Source organism: Vicugna pacos, chromosome 5 (genome assembly GCF_048564905.1).
Source record: "Vicugna pacos chromosome 5, VicPac4, whole genome shotgun sequence".
Lineage (NCBI taxonomy): Eukaryota > Metazoa > Chordata > Mammalia > Artiodactyla > Camelidae > Vicugna > Vicugna pacos.
Window position 1 is genome coordinate 96,087,886 of NC_132991.1, and position 18,878 is coordinate 96,106,763.

The following is an 18,878-nucleotide window of genomic DNA, read 5'->3' on the forward strand; positions in this document are numbered from 1 at the left end:
AGACGGAGCCAGGGTGGCCCCGGGGCTCTGTTCTCTGTGCTGAGGACCCTGCACTGACCCAGCTTCTCTCCAGACTCTCTGAGCAGACGCTGCTGGTGGAGAAGCTCACAGAGCAAAACACAAGCAAGGAGAGAACCATCTCCTCCCTCAGGACGGACGTCCAGAAACTGGTGTGTGCGGCCGGGAGAGGGGCGGCTTGCAGTGGGGGCGTCCGGGCCTCGCTGAGCACCCCTCCCCGCCACAGGAGTGCAGGCGCAGCGGAGGCCGGCTGGCACCGGGCGACCGGAGGGCCGAGGCGGAAGCCTCGCAGCGGGCCTTGGGCAGTGTCACAAAGGTGCGGGGCCTCTCAGGTGCTTCCCGTGTCCCACGGGAGGCAGCGGGCGGGCTGCAGGGCCCTGGCTGCTCCAGCTGACCCCTGAGATGACCCGGGAGATGACCCGGGATCTCCGCACTTGGCCTTGGCCCCGAGCTCTCTTCCTCCGCCTCTTCCTCTCCACACCCTGAAGGTGGCCCAGGCAGACACGGGAAGCCTGGAGCTGGCCGGGAGCAGCAACACTGAAGGCAGGGAGGTGCAGGACCAACGGAGGAGCCCTACATCCCCGCTGCAGACTGCGTCCCCACCACGGGCCCGTTCCCCGGCCAGCCCGGACCCTGCGCTGCGGGCTGTGCAGGTGGCCTGTGACAGGTGGCGGCAGCGGGAGCAGGTGGGCAGCCACAGCCAGGGGCAGAGTGGGTGGAGGGTGGGGGATGCACCAGAAGTGATGGTGCCCATCCCCACCAGGGCAAAGCCACAAAACCTGCCCGGCTAGGAAGGGCAGTTACAGGGCCTGCCCGTGGCCCACCAGGTGGGCTGCCTGCCTTGTCTCCCAGAGCCTGCCCCAAACCCCACACCCGGGGAGGGTCTCCGGTCTTAAGTGCGTCCTTTCTCAGGGTATCACCTTGACCTCTGTGGTAAGGGCCTGGCCAGGCCACGGGGATTCAAGCCACACCCCCTCTCTGGGCAGGAGCTGCACCTGCAGCTGGTGTCCTCCGAGGCGGCGGCAGCCGGGCTCCGGGAGCAGCTGTCTGAGAGCCAGCGGGAGCTGTGGGCCTCGGGGAGGCTCCTGCAGGAGCAGAGGCAGGGGCAGGCCCGGGAGCACCAGGACCTCCTGGGCGAGCTGGAGGTGCAGCGGCAGGAGGCGCAGCGCCTCCGGGTGTCCTGCGAGCTCCTGGGGAGGTGAGGCAAGGCGGGGCGGGCGGGGCGGGCGGGGCGGGCGGGGCACGCGTCTCCCGCGAGGCCTTCCAGCAGAAGTGAGGGCTGCGTCCCAGACCGAACCTGCCCCGGCAAGGCTCCCCTCGCCCTTCACCCCCAGCGCCCACCTGCAGCGAGCACATCCCCTGTAGCCCAGCCTGGCCCCCCCGAAGCCCAGGCTGAGCGCACGCCCCGCCCTGGGTCTGCATCCCCAGCTCCTCATTCCTGGAGCAGCTGTGCTCTGCCCCACCTCCGCCTGGCTGCCCTCCTCCCAGGGTCTTCCCCAGCCCTCACAAGTGGGCAGTAAGTTCTCGCCCTATCCATTGGGTGGCCCTGCACGACCTGGCATGTGCTGTGGGTCTGACGTCCGTGGGGTGGCCGGCCGTGAGGCTCTCTGGGGTGCTGTGCTCTGCTTACTGTCCTGGGACTGGTGTGGGGAGCAGCGTGGGACGAAGACCCCCAGGATTTATAGTGCCGAGTGAGAGGCTCGGTGGGGCTCCCAAATCCATGTGCTGCTCAAGCCGGGACACGGGACCCAGAGTGGGCGGGTGGCCGGGAAGGCTTCCGGGGGAGGGAGCAGTGCGGGCGCTGACAGGACCACCTCCTTGAGCCCCCCCTCCTCTTGGTGGTCTGACAGTGCGTGCAGTGCTGGGACAGGAGGTCCAAGGCAAAACGTCCCGATTCCACCCTTGAGAGGCACAGAGGAGCAGGGCAGAGAGGGGAGCGGAGCCATGCAGCCTGGCACAGGGGCACAGGAAAGGAGGAGCCGGGGAGGGCCCCTGGAGGACGCAGAGCCTGTGAGGGCAGGGAGGGTCTTCCCGGGGTGGCGGTGGGGGAGACAGGAGCGGGATGGGGGAAGCCCAAGGCCAGGCAGGCAGGGGCCCCCTCACCGTGCCAAGGGGCAGAGGTCATGGGGGCCACTGGGGAGGATCAGCAGGGCCACCACCTTCACTCCTGTGGCTTGGTAGGGGTGGCCGGGTCCTGGCACCCTGGGGACAGGTGGGCAGGCCCCAGTGGGCCCTTCAGCACGGGGTGGGAGGGGTCGGACCCAAGGCTCATTTGGGGAAAGGGGCCTCGGGACTCGGTGCTTCACGCACGGCCGGCGGAGGAGCAGCTGAGATTCAGATTCTGGCTGACGAGCGACCTGCTGAGAGGACCTGGGGTGGGTCAGCTTTGCAGGAGGGGGTCGGCGGGTCAGTGTCAGGGACGTGAGCAGTACAAGCCGATGTGGAGTTGTGGGGGCCCCGGGCAGGAAGGAGTCCCCCGACCGCCGAGTTCTGTGGGGACTGGCTGAGCTCAGCCTACAGGCGCAGAAGGCCGAGCGCAGGGACACACCGGGGGCAAGACCCTCCAGTGCTTTAGGGGCTCCCACAGAGGGCCGGCCACCCCGCCTGGGCAGGCCAGCCTGGGGCCCGAGGGGTGGCATCTTCTGGCCCCTCCCCACGTGTCCTGAGCCCCAGGCCTGAGCAGCCTCCACGGCCTGGCCTGTCCACTTCCCAGCACTAGGCCGAGGCTCAAACATGCCCAGTGAGGGTGCTTCAAGTCTCCTCCCCTGCTGCACGTCCGGGACCCCCCCGTCTTACACCTGCCCTGCTCCCAGAGAGAAGGCGGCTCTGGAGGAGGTGGTGGAGGAGCTGAGAGGGAAGGTGGACCTTTCAGACAAGGAGAAGCAGAGGCTGGAGGCCAGGAACGAGGAGCTTCAGAGAAGCCTCCTGCTGCGGGCGCAGAAGGCCGAGCTGGTGCAGCCGAGACAGCGGGGCCAGAGGGAGCTGGAGACCAGGTGGGTGGGGACCTGCCTCTGCCACAGCCGGCTGTCACAGCCCCTCGCGTGGGACCGCTGCTTTGCCGGTCTCATCTCAGGGGCAGGATGCCCAGTGAGACAGCAGGCTCCTCCCAAGCTGGGTCTCACCCTCACACCCAGCCCAGTCCAGCGTCCACCCCAGTGACAACCCTGGGCAAACCCACACCTGGGGCCCAGCGAACGCGAGTGCCCCCGGCACGTGTGCACACACTCCTCACACAGGCCTGTTAACGGAGGTCTCCACTGACAACCCCAGCCCCCCACCCCCTGCCCAGAAACAGCTCACAACTCCCCCCTGCAAGGTGACCTGTGCTCCTCTGGGGGTCCCGGGACTTGGAGAGGGCTGCAGGCGGTCACCCTGCCTGCAGGGCCCTGTGAGGTGGCCCCCATCTTGCCCTGAGGCGACCTCGCACCCTCTGCCCTCTGGTTTCCGGGTCTCAGTCAAGGGCGCCTGGAGCGGCTGGAAGAGAAATTTTCTGGACTCAAGAAGGAGCTGGTGTCAGCCCAGGAGGCACTGAACGCAGTGCGGCTGCAGAGGGACATTCTGGAGAGCGAGAGGGAGGGTCTGCGCGGTGCCCTGGCCCGGGTACGCCCTTGTGCCCCTCTCTCTCCCACCAGCTGCTCCAACCCACCTCCGTCCACTCACCCTCCTCACCAGCTGGACCCTCAGGCCACCACCAGAGCCCCCAAACTCAACAATGGCCTCCTCAGTCGCTGACCAGTGGGCACTGGCCCACCCCTCACCGAGTGCTGGCCACACCTGCTTCTCAGTGCACCCCTCCCTCAGCCACCCTGTCACCTCTCCTGACTGCAGCCTTTGTCCCTCGGGGCCGCCGTCTACCCCCAAGGCCCCACCGCTCTGGGACTCCTTCCACTGTGCCCCACCCAGCACTCCAGCTTGCACACCTCCGTGACACAGGGCTCACTCCCTCCCCAGCACCAACAGCTCTGCTCGTCCCCCCGTGACTTCCTTGCTGGGGTGACCTCTGACCTCCCTCCCCACCCTAGGCCGAGTCCAGCAAAGCCAACCTGGAACTGCTCGTGACTCGACTAAAGTCGGAGGGGGTGGAGCAGAGGGACTCCCTGGCCAAGATGGCTGCCCTGATGGAGGGGCTGGCTCAGGACAAGGGCTCCCTGAACCACCTGGTCCTGCAGGTGAGACGAGGGCGCAGGTGACGGAGAGGCAGAGTCCCAGGTGTGGTCTCCCTAACTCAGGCCCCTCCTTTGATCCATCCTCCCCATCTTTCCTGTCCTTGGGTTTGGGGGCTGGGGGTGCATGGTGCATGGGCCTGGACACAGACCCCTTTCCGCCCCCGGTGGCAGCTGGAGCAGGAGCGGGCCCGGCTGCAGGAGCAGCAGAAGGTGCTGGAGCAGGAGCAGGCGGGCACTCGGGAGCAGCTGGCACGGGCGGAGCAGCAGCTGGAGCTCATGCGGGCCGAGCGGAGGGGCCTGCAGCAGGCCTGTGGGCACCTGGAGAAGCAGCTGGAGCAGCTGGAGGGGCAGGCAACCCGGTTCCGGCGAGAGAGGGCCCAGCTGCAGGAGCAGGTTGGCCAGGTGAGGGGTCTCCTGGTCACCCCTGCCTCTGTGGGGTGGCGGGTCGCACGACACCTTTGGAAGTCGTGCTGGCTCAGGATGTCAGCACCAGCACTTTGCAGCTGCAGTGCTGACTGACTTGGCTGATTCAAAGCCGGCTTCCGCGGTCGTGGGCGGTGGGGGACGGGGCAGGGATACACAAAGAAGGGCGTTTACATCAGGCCTGTCCCCTGGTCAGAGGGTCAGAGGCCTCGGGTCCCAGGGCACTCGCACACTCGGAGGGGAAAGGCTTCACCGTTCCTCCTTTGTCTTGTGTCTCTCCTTTCTGGACCACGTCTGCCCGATCACTGCACCCCTTACGCACCCCTCTGCCCCTTCCCAAATCTCCTGACTGGGCTTCCGTGGAGGAGGGCAGGTGCCGTGACGCTGTGGTGTCTTGGCTCTTTCTTGACCCAGCCTTGCTGGGCCACAAGGAAACCCTGTCCCTGCAGAGTCTGGGCCCCCAGTGGCATTCAGACGTCATGGCCTGTCACCTTTGGGACTCAGTCCAGCCTCTTCCATATCTCACACTCAGTCCTGCCCTTCTTTGGTCATCTTTTCATCTTTTCTTGAGTTGAAGGTTGATTACGCTCAGTAAGCCAGTGTGCAGGTCAATGGATTTTGACCAAGGTAAGCACCTGTGTAGCCACCATGGCGATTAGGAAGCAAACATCTGCACTGGCCCAGCAGGCTCCCTCCAGTCATGGACACCCAGCAGCCTCTGCCCCGGTGAGCACCTCCGTGGACTGGTTTCGCCTGTTCTAGAACTTGTTGCAAACGGAGTCATAGGGTGTGGATGCTTTTGAGTCCAGCTTCTCTCTCTCAACACGATGTCTTTGAGAATCATCCATGTTATTAGGTATATCGAGAGTCCATCCTTTTTGGTGGCATAGTAACCTTCCATTGTAGCAATAAACTGCTCTGGCTTACCCATCCACATACTGCTGGACTTTTGGGTTGTTTCCAGTCTGGGAATGAACAAGACTGCTTCAAACATTTGTGTACAAGTCACGTACATATATTCTCAATTCTCTGGAGTAAATACATAGGAGTGAAACTGTGGAGTCACTGGCTAGGTGTGTGTTGAACTTTATAAGAAGCCGCCAGGCAGTTTTCCAAAGCGGCTGTGTCATTTTGCTCTACCAGCTGCGCAGGAGACTTCCAGCCGCATCTCAGCCTTGTCAGCATCTGGGATCATCCGGTTTTATTTTCAGCTGTTCTGTGTGTGTGAAGTTAGATGCCACTGTGGCTTTAATTTGCGTTTCCTGATAGCAAATGACTTTAAACACATTTCCATGTGCTCATTAAATATTCATACACCTTATTTTGTCAAGTGTCTCTTCAGGTCCATAGTCGATTTTTCGCTGGGTTTCTGTGGTCTGGTTATGGATGCGTTGGCATCTGCACATCTTGGACACCGCGCTTTGTCAGAAAGGTGTGTTCAAGTTTGTGTGACTTGCCTATGCATTTTCTTGATGGCATTCAACTTTGGCAAAATTTAATCTACCAAGTTTTTAAAAAATTTGTGGTTAGTATTCTCTAGGTGCTGTCTGAGGAATTTTTACCTAGCCCAAGGACAAGAAAATAACCTCCTCTGTTTTCATCTAGTTCTTAGGTCTGTGGTCCATTTAAAGTGAAGTTTTCTGTACAGCAGTGGTTCTCAAAGTGTGTTCCTCAGACCAGCTGCTTCAGTATCACCTGAGAATTTGTTTAAAGCACAAATTCTCAGCTCCCCTCTCAAAACCTACTGAGTCAGAAACTCTGCAGGTGGGGCCCAGGAATCTGGATGCTAAGTGTCCCTTCAGGTGATTCTGATGCACATTAAAGTGTGAGAACCACACGTGTATGGTCTGATGTAGGAATTTTAGCCCATTATTTTTCATACTAATACCCAGTTGTTCCAGCACCAATGTTTGAAAAGACTCTGCTTTCCCCCTTGAATTATCCTGGCAACTTTCTGAAAATAAATTAATCATGTAGGTGCGTGTATGTGCCCGGGTCATATTCTTGATCTGTGTACGTCAATCTGTGTGTTCATTCTTTCACCAAAATCATAATGTCTTGATTGCTGCAGCTTTTTAATAAGTCTTGAAGTTAGGTAATGCAGGTATTTCCATCTTATTCTTCTTTTTCAAGATTGTTTGGCTATTCTCAAACTTTTGTATATCCGTATACATTTTAGAATTGGATTGTCAGTTTCTACCCACACCCCACAAAAGCCTGGTAGAACCTTGATTGGAATTGTGTTGAATTTATTAGATCAATTTGAGAAGGCTGGACATCTTAACGGCATTGAGTCATCCATCCATGAATATGGTATATCTATTTTTTTTTCTTTACTTAATTCCTCTCAGTTGTGTTTTGTAGTTTTCAATGTAGAGGTCTTGGGATCTTAAATTAAATTAATTCCTAGATTTGATACTGTGAATTGCCTTGCTGTTTTAATTTCATTTTCTTACGTTCATTGCTAGTATGTAGAAATACAGTTTCATATATTAACTTTCAATCATGTGACCTTGACAGATTCAGTGATAATCCCCAGGGTTTTACATGTGCATAATCATGTTACCTGTGAATAACAACAGTTTTACTTCCTTTCTGATCTCAGTGACTTTTATTTCTTCTTCTCTTAATTCATTGGCTAAAGACCTGTGGAACAAAATTGAAAAGAAGTGATGGGAGTGGCCATCCTTCTGCGAAACCCAATCATGGGGAAAATTCCATATTTTACCATTAAGTATGATGTTGGCTTTTCATATATGCCTCTTATCAGATTGAGGAATTTCTGTTTTATTCCTAGCATGCTGATGTTTTTTGAATCATGAATGGGTTTTGAATTCTGCTTAATGCATTCCCTGAATCTATTAAAATGGTCATATCATTGTTCTTATTCTGTTAATATGGTGAATTATATTGTTTTTTTTAATATTAAACTAACCTTTCATACCTGAGATAAACTCTACTTGAGCATAAGTTAATAACCACTTTATACATGTTTGTTCAGTTTCATATTTTGTTAAGGGTATTTACATCCATATTCATGAGGAATATTGGTCTGTAATTTTCTTTCCTCATAATATTCTTGTCAGATTTGGAATTGGGATTATGCTGGCCTCGCAGAATAAATTGGAAAGTGTTCCCTCTTCCTCTGTTTCCTGAAAGTGTTTTAAAATCTGTGTGTTTCTTCCTTAAGTGTTAAAAGAATTCACTAGGGAAATCGTTTGAGTCTGGAGTTTTCTTTGTGAGAAAAGTTTTGATAACAAGGTCAATTCTTTGATGGATGCAGGTCTTTTCAGATTGCCTACTTGATCTGGTGGCTGTTTCTGCTTCTGCATCCTAATCATTTTGCTTGTTGTGTTTTTATTATCATTCAGTTCAAACTATTTTCTCACTTTCCATGTGATTTTTCCTTTGACCCATGGATTATTTAGACATATATTACCTAATTTCCAAAAGTAGGAATTCTCTAAGTATCCCATTTTTATCAATGTCTAATATAACTCCATTATAGTCAGAACACCTACTCCATAGTCTCTGAACAGATTTAAATGTACTGAAGCATGTTTTATGGCCCCAGCATATTATCCATCTTGTTGAGCATTCCATGTTCGTGTAAAAAGAGCACGCACTATGCTCTTGCTGAGTGTAGTGTTACAACTATCAGTTAAGTTGAGTTGCTTGATGATGTTGTTTGAATCTTGTGTGTCCCAATGGGGTTTATTTTACTTCTTTGGGTATTTTGTCTACATGTCCTATTACTTCCAGAAAGACATTAAAATCTCTAGATTGTGGAATTGTCTACTTCTACCTTTGGTTCTGTTTATTTTTGCTCCATATATTTTTAGTTCCTATTATTAGAAGTATACAAATTAATATTTTATGTCTTTGTGATGAATTTTTATCACTATAAAATGTCCCCTCTCATCTTCACTGATACCCTTTTTCTTGATCTACCTTTTCTGTTGATGGAGCCACACCAAAGTTCTTTGCTTAATTTTTTCCATGTTATATCCTTTCCACATATTTACCTTCAATTTGTCTCTGTCTATATGTTTAAAGTATGTTGATTAACATTGAGTCTTGCTTCTGTATTTACTCTGACAATCTCTATCTATTAATTGGATTGTTTATATCATTTACATGTAATGTAACTTGATATGCTTGGATAAGTCTACCATCCAGGTGTTTGTTTTCTATTTATCTCTTTTTAAAAATTTTCATGTTTCTCCTTTCTGGACTTCTTTTGGGCTAGCTGCATATTTATTTAGTATTCCATTTTATGTTCTCTGTTCATTTTTTGAGCTATACCTCTTTCTGTTATTATTTTAGTGATTACTCTAAAATTATGACGTGCACAATGTATATTCAGATAATATAATACCGCTTCACAATGTCAGGTCCCGACAGCAATGTATTCCACTTGTCCCTTCTGTCCTTTGTACTTGTTTCCATATTTGTATTTCTACATATATTGTTGTAAGCTCTACACTATTAATATTTTTGCTTTAAATGGTAACTTCAACCACACACACTTCAGTTATCTGGTGAAATTCTTCATCTTCTTGGGTATGTTCTTGAACATATTAATTACAGTCTTTTTCAAGTCTTTGTCTGGTAACTTCGACATCTTCATCCCCTAACGGGTCTGTTTCTGTTGTCTTTTGCCTCTTAGTTTCCAGTCATTTGGTCTTACCTCCTGGATGCGTAATAGCTCCTGAGCAACAGACTTTATGTTTTTGTAGAGCTAATCTGAGGCTCTGAGTGATATAAACTTCCTCCAAGGGCATTCACTTTTGATTTTGGAACATCAGGAGAAGGGGAGGATCGCCCTTATCCTATGTTGGGTTGAGCTGGGTTGTAACTGGTTCCAGTCTTTTCTGAGAAGTGGTCACACCAGGACGTTTACCTCAGGGTGAACCGCAGCCCTCCTGTGTTCGTGACTGGCCCCACCGCGAACTCCAGGTTTTATTTTCCCAGCTCTGTGAGATCGCCAAAAGCTCTGCCTGCCCTTGCTGCCACTTTTTATTCAGCTTCATTGTTCCTTAGCCCCTTTTTATGAGTTATTTTTTTAAGTATCATTTAAAAACCATACATGGAATCTCAGACTTACCTCCTCTGTGATGTCCTAGCCTCCTGTGCCCTGGCTGCTCTGGTGGCTCTGAACTCCAGGTCCTGTGTCCTCAGTTTCAGAAGCCGGAGCCGAAGGTCGCGCTCCAGCCCTTTAGCTGAGGCTTCCTCCTTGGCCCCCGATGCTCTCGGCCCTGTGCTACTTGGGAGCTGCGGACACCTCAAGGGGAAATCTGTGGCAGAACATCAAGCTCACTTGAATCCCCTCCTCTCTGTGATCGGCTCCCTGGGGCCTTGGCTGCCTGGGTATCTCAAGGGCCTTCACACAGATACATTGAAGGCACATGGTACAGCTTTCCTAGCTGCCGTGGCGGGGAGGCTGTTCCCCAACATCCTCACCGTCCTCAGAAGCAGAGAGCTGTGCTCTTTATTGATGGAGAATCCTTCCACTGGGTACAAGGTACCAGGACAGCCGTCATTTTCATTCGGCGTTTTGGTGAATTCATTCCATGATTCTCTGGCTTTCATTGTTGCTCTTTGGAAGTCAAATATCAGTCTTATTGCTGCTCTTTTGTAGGTAAAGTGTGCTTTTTTCCCTCTGATTTTTAAAGATTTTTTCTTTATCGTTGGTATTCAGAAAGTGTACTGAGCTAGATCTATGTGACATTTTCTTTGTATTTATCATTTTGGAGGGATTATAGCTCATTTTAAATCTGTGTCTCGATGTATTTGATTTAACTTGGAAACTTCTTGTCCAGTATCTGTTCAAATATTCTCCCCCTTCCCTCTGCAGCTCTGATTACACGTATGTTGGACCTTTCACCTTGTCCTGTATGCCTTTTACACTCTCATCTGTATTTTCCCTCCTTTTTTCTCCTCATGATTCAATCTAATACAGTATTTTGTTCATCTTTCACATTGTTATGTCTTCTGTTCTGTATAACCTGCCATTGAGCCCATCTGTTGATTTGGGTTATTGTATTTTTAAATGATATTATTTATATTAAGTGTCAGTTCTATTGAGAAATTCTACGTTTTACTATCTTCTTGAACATGTTAATTGCAGCTATTTTAAAGCCTGTGTGTGATAACTCCAGTATCTGGGTGGCAGGGAGGCATGTGTGCCCACTTTATGTTCTTATATGTGGTTTTTTGCCACACGATTCTGTCTTTGATATGCCTGATCCTGTTGGTTAAATGCCAAGTGTCATATATGAGAATCATAGAATTAATTTGAGGGTCTTGGTGATGCTGCTCTTCTTCCAGGGAGGGCTGACTTTTGATCCCAGTGAGCAGTGGAGGCAGACAATTACCAAAATCCATGATTGAGGTGATTCAAACCTGAGCTTTAGTTTTTTGAAGGATGGTCTATTTCTGATTCACCATGACTACTAGGACATAGCTCTTCTGTGAGCACAATTGGACACCTGGGCTGTTGGTCAGGCCCCCCACCCCTGCTTGGACAGCTGTGAACTTGGGTGTCTGGGATCTGGAGGCCACACAGGGCTGCCAGAAGCTCTCCTTGGCTTCTCATGCCTCAGCCCAAACTTTTAAGACAGCTGATGCTCTGGGGAGAGAAGAGGTACCGGATGGTGGGCTCACTCTGCCGTCTCCCTTTCCTCCAGGGTCTGCCTCCTTCAGTCCCAGCTGCCCGGCAGCCTTCTGAGGCCTCAGGCAGATGCCCGTGCTGTTTTGTCCAGGTCTTTGTGATGTTCTTGGTGGTGGTGTTTGTCTGGTCCTCTCGCACCTCCTTGCATTTCTGTGCAATGTCTCCTGACCTTGCACATTTGTGGCCCCACAAAGGTTACCACTTAGACTGGCTGCTGGCTCCCACCTGAGGGTGTTCAGCTCAGTAGCTTCTCCATCATGGTTCCAGGAGTGGAGGCCCCTCTCCTGTGAAGACACACAGGCACCTGAGGTCCAGTATGTCCCATAGCCACCCTCCTTCTCCACTGTTCCTGCCATGCAGTTCTGCATGAAACCACTCTTTCTGAAGTCCTTCCCTCTCCTCGAGAGGCCCCTCCTCACCCTCCCACTGTCTCTTTCTCTGCTGGGCCCTTCCCCCCACTCCCAGGTCACATGCAAGAAGCAGGCCCTGGAGGAGGAGCTGGCCCGGAGACTACAGGACCAGGAGGCCCAGATGGATGCTCTCCAGAGGGCCCTGCAGGAGAAGGAGGCTTTGTCTGAGGAGCGGGCCCAGCTGCTGGCCAAGCAGGAGGCCCTGGAGAGGCAGGGCCAGCTTGTGGCTGATGAAGCAGCTGACCTCAGGTACCTGGGGACCCACCAGCAGGGAGTGGTCACGTGGCCTTGTCCTCAGAAAACCACTGTGTGGGGCACAGGCTGTCACTCAGCAGCTGTAGGGCAGGGAGAAAGGCTGTAAGGGAGGGGTGAACACAGTGCCTGTGGGGTCAGGGAGCACCTGGAAGAGGTAAATCCAGTGAGAGCCCTGTGACGGCCTTCCTGAGAGAGGTGGCTGCACCAGCCAGGTGGCAAGTAGCATAAACCCCTCTGACCAGCGGAAAGATGTGGAATGTCTTGCTCATGGATCTGAGCAGTTCAGGGTACACACTGCTTCAGGCAAGGCTGGGTCCAGGCGCTCCCTCAGTGCCCTCAAGGTCTCGCCTCTGCCCCGTCACTGCTGTTCGACTCTGAGGAGACTTCATTCTTGGGCAGGCTCAAGATGAGAGGTGGCAAGATGGCCAGTGGCCACTCTCGGCTCCCTTCTCCAGGAGACAGAGCGCCCTTCTCTCCATGAGGCCTGACTGCTGCTGCTCACGCCGTCTTGAGCTGCTTGATTCCTTTGGTCACATGGCTCAGATTGGCAGGCTGGGGTCCCACGGCAGCCCCAGGGAACCGAGAGGCTGAGGGAGGGGCAGGGTGAGCCCTGAAGACCACTGGGGCCACTTCCAGGACATACGGAGCAGACGCTTGTAGGCAAGGACGGAGGTGCCCTGTGGGCTGTTGCCTGGTGCACTGAGCTGGTCCTGTGACCTCTGACAGTATCCAGAACCTGGTAGCTGTCTGCCCTGGTGCCCTTCTCAGGAACATCTGAGTACTTTTGCAGAAAGGTTTCCTCTCGCAATTCCAGAATCTGCGACCAGGGGGAAATTTGGAGCCCCGAGTCCTTGAACTTCTTCACAGAAATCTCCCCTCCCAGTGGGCGCTTGGTCAGGAATTGGAGCAGGAAGCTGGACGGAGGCTTCTCCAGGAGGGCGCGTCAGAGGGCCCCAGCCCCGTCCCAGGCCCCAGCAGTGCTCAGAGGGCAGCGGTTGAAGGCCTCTTGCCTCCCGCCAGCATGTGCTGCCCAGATCTCGGGCCCTGGTCAGCAGGCCCTCCTCCAGCCTCTGCCTTGACCCCAGGGCCTCTGTATGTTGTGGCCCTGCAGCCCCCACATGGAGTCACATGACCGCTCAACAGCATTTCCCAGGGACCAGTCTGGTCACAGGGCTGCTGCAGCGCCTCACTTCTCCTGATGAGCAAAGACCCTGGGTTTTGAGGTCCTCCCGCCCCCAGCCCGAGGCCCTGAGAAGACTGCAGTGAGAGAGACTGAGGTCCCCACCTGCCACCATGCTCAGCCTCCCTCCAGGAGGCAAGGTGCTCTCGGGCTCCAGTGGAGGGAGACACTGGACACATCCTCTGGGTCTCCAGCTCTGGGTGAAGATTTGTCTGAGGGGCCCAGGCGGGCATCTGGAGGAGGGTCTGAGGCAGACAGAAAGGGGGCTTCACATGCAGCTCTGGGGAGGGCAGCCCAGGCGGAGGGAGCTCTCACGCAGACGTGGGGAGAGGGGGCACGTAGGATGCTTACAGAGGGGGGCTGGAAGAGAGACTGGGGTGTCAGAGGAGTGGGGTTTCTGGGCTCTGAAGCCATCAGGGAAACCTGGAAGGTGCTGGCACGCCCTACCGCCGCCAAGGGTGGCAGCGCTGTGCAGGGGCCCACGGGAAACCAAGGCGGGACCAGGACGGCTGTGCGCCGGCTGTCTGTGTCTTCACGTGGGTGTTTGTGCAGTGTTTATGGTGTGTCCTCGTGTTGCTTGCTTGGTGGTTCTTCCACTGAACGTCACCCAGCACGTGATGGAGCACAGAAACTATTAAAACGTGCTCGTTGGCTGGCTGGTGACTGACGGACTGGTTGTCAGAAAGGCAGGCCGTGTCTTCCCGCTCCTCAGAAGGTGCGGCTGTGAACTGCCTTGTCCACACCGACTACACCTGGGTGCACAGACACACAGATGGCTTCTTCGCACAGCGGAATCGTGCTGCGTGCGAAGTCCTGCTCTGGTGGCTGCTGCTCAGAGCCACTCTTTTGGGGAAAATAGAGAAGAGCATTTCCCCGACCTCGTTAGCAATGATGTGATGCATCGCCATTTCTAAAGCATCCTGCCATTTGTCAGCGTGAAGCTAGGAGTGATCAGCGCCCCGTGTGAAGCCATGGGGAGCACCCTTGCACTGCGTGACTGGTTCGTGTGCATTTGTAAGGAACTGACACCTAGAAGTGGAATTGCTGGCTCAAAGATACACACACTTGACATTTTGAAATTTCCCAGTACCCTCCTCCACCAAAAAAATGGTCCTCACACCCTTGCCAACACTAGGTATGATCATTATTCTAAGCTTTTGCTAATGTGGTGCGTGATCAGTAACACAGGGTCATGGTTTGAACCCCCTTGAATGCTAGTAAGTTTCACACGTTTATTTGCCATTTGTGTCTGCTTTGTGAACGACAGACCTTGTTTTCCTTTTTCTGTGGGGTCAGTCGCCTTCTGTCATTGATTGCTGGCAGCTCTTTGTGTGTGACGGATACTAACCCTTTATGTATTTGGTGCAGTTTTTCCTCCAAGTCTGTCCCTTGTCTGTTGACTCTGTGGAATCTTTTCCGCACAAAAGCTCCATCCCCCTCTGTTTAAGTGTATTCAGATCTGTTGGCCTCTTTATTTTGTCTTCTGCCTTTTGTGTCTTGCTTAAAATTGTAAAACACCCTTCTGTATTTTTTCTACTATCTTTACGGCTCTGACTTGTTTTGCCGCTGTCTGCTTTGCTTTGGTTTGGTTTTGCATTTAGCTTTTGAATCCACCTGAAGCGTTTTCTGTGTAGGGTCCAGTTTGTTTTTAGAGGCCTCTGGTGTGTCCTCTGGTTACCTTTTGAATTACCCGCCTGGCATTGGCAGGCCCCATTCTAGCAGGCGGCGTCTGCTCCACCCTGCTCCGCGGGATTCTTCGCTGGTGGGTGACTCGCTCTGTCGCTTGCTGACTCTCTGCAGGGCCGAGAGGGACTCTCTGGAGAGCAGCCTCTTTGAGGCCCAGCAGCTGACAGCACAGCTGCAGACACAGCAGGAGCAGCTGGAGGGAGAGGCCCAGAGCGCCAGGCTGGCCCAGCAGGCCTTGCAAGGTGCTCGCGGACGGGCTCCCCAGGCCCCTCCCCCCGCGTCAGCCCTGGAAGGGCCCTGAAGGGGCCCAGACACAGCCTAGAGCTCACGCGGCTGACCGGGTAGCGCCGCTGTTGTTGGTGAGGGCCGGGCACCTGCCCAGCCTGCTTCCAGTGCTGGCCCAAGGCTCAGAACTGGGCTGTGGCCCAGGGTCAGCAAGGCAGCCCCTTGCCCCATCCCCTGTGCTCCTGCCCCTCAGCCCACCCAGCCACGTGCCAGCCAGCCAGCTCCGGGTGGGGACCCGGGCGCACACCTGCACGGGGGCGTGGAGCCCTGTCCCGCCAGCTTGGGCAGAGCCGAGGGGGCTGTCACTCCACAGGGAGCTCACAGGGGCTGCAGGGTGTTTGGGGGTGGGAGGGGCAGCCAGTCTCTGATGCACCTGTCACTTCTCAGTGGAACTGGAGCAGCTGAAAAGCACCTGGGAGGTCCAGGAGACGAGGCTGCAGTGGGACGTGGGGCAGCTCCGGCAGCAGGTGGCGCAGCAGGAGCGGGACGTGCAGCTGGCCCTGGAGAGCCGGGCGCTGGCCCACCGCGAGGACCTGGCCCGGCTCCAGAGGGAGAAGGTCTGCTGCCCGGGACCACTGCCCAGTCGCCTCCCTGGAGTCTACCCCGTCCCAGAGGACGGCAGGGGAGGGGCCCCAGGAGACCTGCCAGGAGACAGAGGTGCCCAGACCACACTGAGGCGGGGCCAGGGGAGGACTCTGCACAGCTCACATGGGCAGCCAGGGTGTGGCCCAGAGCGTGCGTGCAGTGCGGGTCCCTCACGGGGGCGTCTCCCCCGTGTCAGCTGACCTGGCCGCAATCGGAGGGCCCGTCTGAGCCGTCCTGCTGGTCGCAGGCTCCTGCAGGCCTTGTTTGACACGTCCTTGCACCCGTGGCCGTCGGGGTGCCTGGGGCTCTGTGGAAGCTCAGGTGTGAGGTACCTGGGGGACGGTGGACACGGAGGCCCAGAGAGCCCCTTGCGGCTCTTGCTTCAGTGTCACTGTGTATGGCACGAGGTCGTGAAGCCGGCTGGACTAGGTGGTCCCCGGTGCACGTCCTGCCCTGATGCCCTCTGAACCGGCTCCCACCCAGGGCCACAGGCACCTGCTGGCTCACGAGTCCTGACCTGGGGTCTTCGCTGCCCGTCCCTCTTCCTCGGCCCAGGAGACCCTGCGTCTGTCTCTGACGGAGGAGAGGGAAGTGTCAGCACGCCGGCTGGAGCAGGAGAAGGAGCTGGTGGCAAGAGGTGCAGCCAAGGGGGAGGCTCTGAGGGAGGAAATTCAGAGCCTGAAGCACGAGCAGGAGGAGCATCTCCTTCAGCTGGAACAGGAGATGCAGCAGGTGATGGGGGCTGCGAGGCAGCAGGACAGCCTCCCCTCCACCTCCCCGCGCCGTCCCCGCCCCAGCAAGAGGGCTGTGGGGGTGCGGCTGTTCCTGGTCACTGCCTTGCAGCTTTGTCTTCCACAGCAGGCCTGGTGGACGGACCCCCACCCATCCCTCCATCCAACCATCCATCCATCCATTCACCTATCCACCCACTCATCCATCTGCCCATTAATCTACCTGCCCATTTATACATCCATGCTCTTGACTGTCCCTCCATTCATTTTTTTTTCAAAGAAAATTTTTTGCAGGGGGGGAGGTAATTAGTGTTTGTTTGTTTGTTTGTTTGTTTATGGAGGAGGTCCTGGGGATTGAACCCAGGACCTTGTGTATGCTAAGCATGCACTCTACCACTTGAGCTACACCCTACCCTCCAACTCCATTCACTTGTCCATCATCCATCCATTCCCTTGAATATCCATTCTTCTATTCACACACCCAGCTGTCCATCCACATACATGGCCATCTAGTAACACACCCAACTGACCATAATCTATCCACCAATTTCCTTAAACATCCATCCAACTATCCATGCATCTAACCATCCATCCATCCAACTATCCATCCACTCATCTGACCCTCCTCTATTCACTCACTCAACCACCCAACCATCCAAAGATCCTTCCCTCTGTCCACACACTCAGCTGTCCATCCATATCCACTATCCATCTATGTGTTTGATTATCCATCCGCCCATCTGATCATCCAGCCAGCCGTCCATCAATGTATCCAGCCATCAGCCAGCCACCTGCCCATCCTCCAGCCCGCAGGCTGTTGGAACTCAGGCACTGGGCACATAAAAGCTACCCTCCGAGTCCAGCCTCTTCCAGTACACCTCGAAGCACTCACTCGCTGCTGAGCGGATGGAGCACACGAGCAAACACGCTCCTGCGGGTTGTCACATGGTGTACGAGGACTCCCGATGTCGGTACAAGTCCCACGTGGCAGGGGAGGAGTCACGGTCACAGGGACGCCCAAGGTTTTCTGTTGGACTCTCTGCTTCCTGCTTGGATTCTCACAGCACAGTGGGATGCGTGCTCTTCTTTGTCCCGTTTTACTGGTGGGGAAGCAAGATTCACAGATGGCGAATAGCTTGCCCAGAGCTGCGCAGTGCACCTGCTGGCCACTGGGGTCCACGTTCTTTGCTGTTCCTCTGTTCCGCTTCCTGAAAGGGAGGGAGCAGAGGCCTTCCAGCTGTGAGGCGCTTCATGGGCGGGGCTTAAGGGAGGAACAGGCGGTTGTGGCAGAGAGGGAACCAGCACTCCATGGGTGTCTGGGGACGCTGTGCACTTCTGAGTAGAAAGCCTCAGTTTCAGCAGTGCACTGGGGTGACTCACAGGGCACAAGGAAACAGCACACGTACAGTCGCAGTTCTGCCATAGAGGACACGGGGGCAGGGCCAGCCCAGTGAAGAGACGCAGGGACGAGCCTTCTCCCCGTAGAGTCCGGGCAAGTGGTCCTGGATGGACAGAGGGGTGGGTGGTGGGCAGGTGGCTGGATGGCCGTCCACCAGGCCTGCCGTGGAAGACAAAGCTGCCAAGCAGTGACCAGGAACGGCTGCCCCCACAGCCCTCTTGCTCACCAGCCGGGAAGCTCCAGGGCTCCTTCGCGAGGGTGTGATTGCCTGAATCAGTGTCCGGCCCCTCCCCAAGGCTGGGAGGGGAGCGATCTCACTGCCCCAGTGTTCTAATCACCTTGTTAGAGCAAGCTCAGATGGGATCCCAGGGCCCGTGAATAACCAAGACACCCCCGACTCATGAAGTTCCGCGGGGTTGCAGGCTCCCCGCACCGCCCCAGGGACGCAGGACGAAAAAAAGAGATTCCCTGTTCTCGAACGTCCTTTCAGAGACTCCAGCGCCCAGACCGGCAGATAGGGGAGCCTGCTGTCAGGTCCGCCCCCGCAGCGCGGGCGTGCAGAGTATGTGCGGCGCTCCAGGCCTTTCTCGGCTCAGGATCTACAGACCTGAGCCCTTTCCACCCTGTTTCCAGGGCTTGATTGCTTTTTCACAGTTGCGTAATGCCCCAACGGTCTCACGGATCACCGTGTGTTTTGTTGGCCTCCCTTCGGTGGGACTCCTGTTCCAGTTACAAGTGTTACACACGGTCACTGGTGACCCTGAGCATGGGTCGCCCCACACTCGTCCACGCGTGTCCCCAGGCTGCCTCCCCCAGTGGGCCTGGGCGTGGAGAGAATGTGCATGTGTGACCCACAGGTGTTGCCAAATTCCTGCCGCCCCCACAGCCTGGTGACAGAGCAGGGCTGATGGGAGAAATGCGGCCCCTCTGGGGCCTCATGCACACCCCCTCACCCTGAGTGACATGAAGCATCTGGGGAGGTTCAGGACCATTAGTGGTTCCCTTCCCTGTGCTCAGGAAGCATCACCTGGACCGGGTGGGCTGCTCTGGGGAGGAGGTGGTCCGTG

General features: G+C 55.1%; 1 protein-coding gene across 1 annotated transcript in view; it reads left to right on the forward strand.

The window, feature by feature from the left end:
* Positions 1 to 18,878, forward strand: part of CROCC2 (ciliary rootlet coiled-coil, rootletin family member 2) — a 61,494-nt gene that overhangs the window by 17,295 nt on the left and 25,321 nt on the right. The window contains exons 8-18 of the mRNA XM_072960693.1: positions 74 to 170; positions 507 to 704; positions 1,005 to 1,216; positions 2,832 to 3,011; positions 3,474 to 3,618; positions 4,041 to 4,187; positions 4,356 to 4,586; positions 11,746 to 11,939; positions 14,926 to 15,053; positions 15,484 to 15,653; positions 16,237 to 16,413. Coding sequence (XP_072816794.1) covers positions 74 to 170; positions 507 to 704; positions 1,005 to 1,216; positions 2,832 to 3,011; positions 3,474 to 3,618; positions 4,041 to 4,187; positions 4,356 to 4,586; positions 11,746 to 11,939; positions 14,926 to 15,053; positions 15,484 to 15,653; positions 16,237 to 16,413 — 1,879 coding nt within the window. The remainder of the gene's footprint in view (positions 1 to 73; positions 171 to 506; positions 705 to 1,004; positions 1,217 to 2,831; positions 3,012 to 3,473; positions 3,619 to 4,040; positions 4,188 to 4,355; positions 4,587 to 11,745; positions 11,940 to 14,925; positions 15,054 to 15,483; positions 15,654 to 16,236; positions 16,414 to 18,878) is intronic.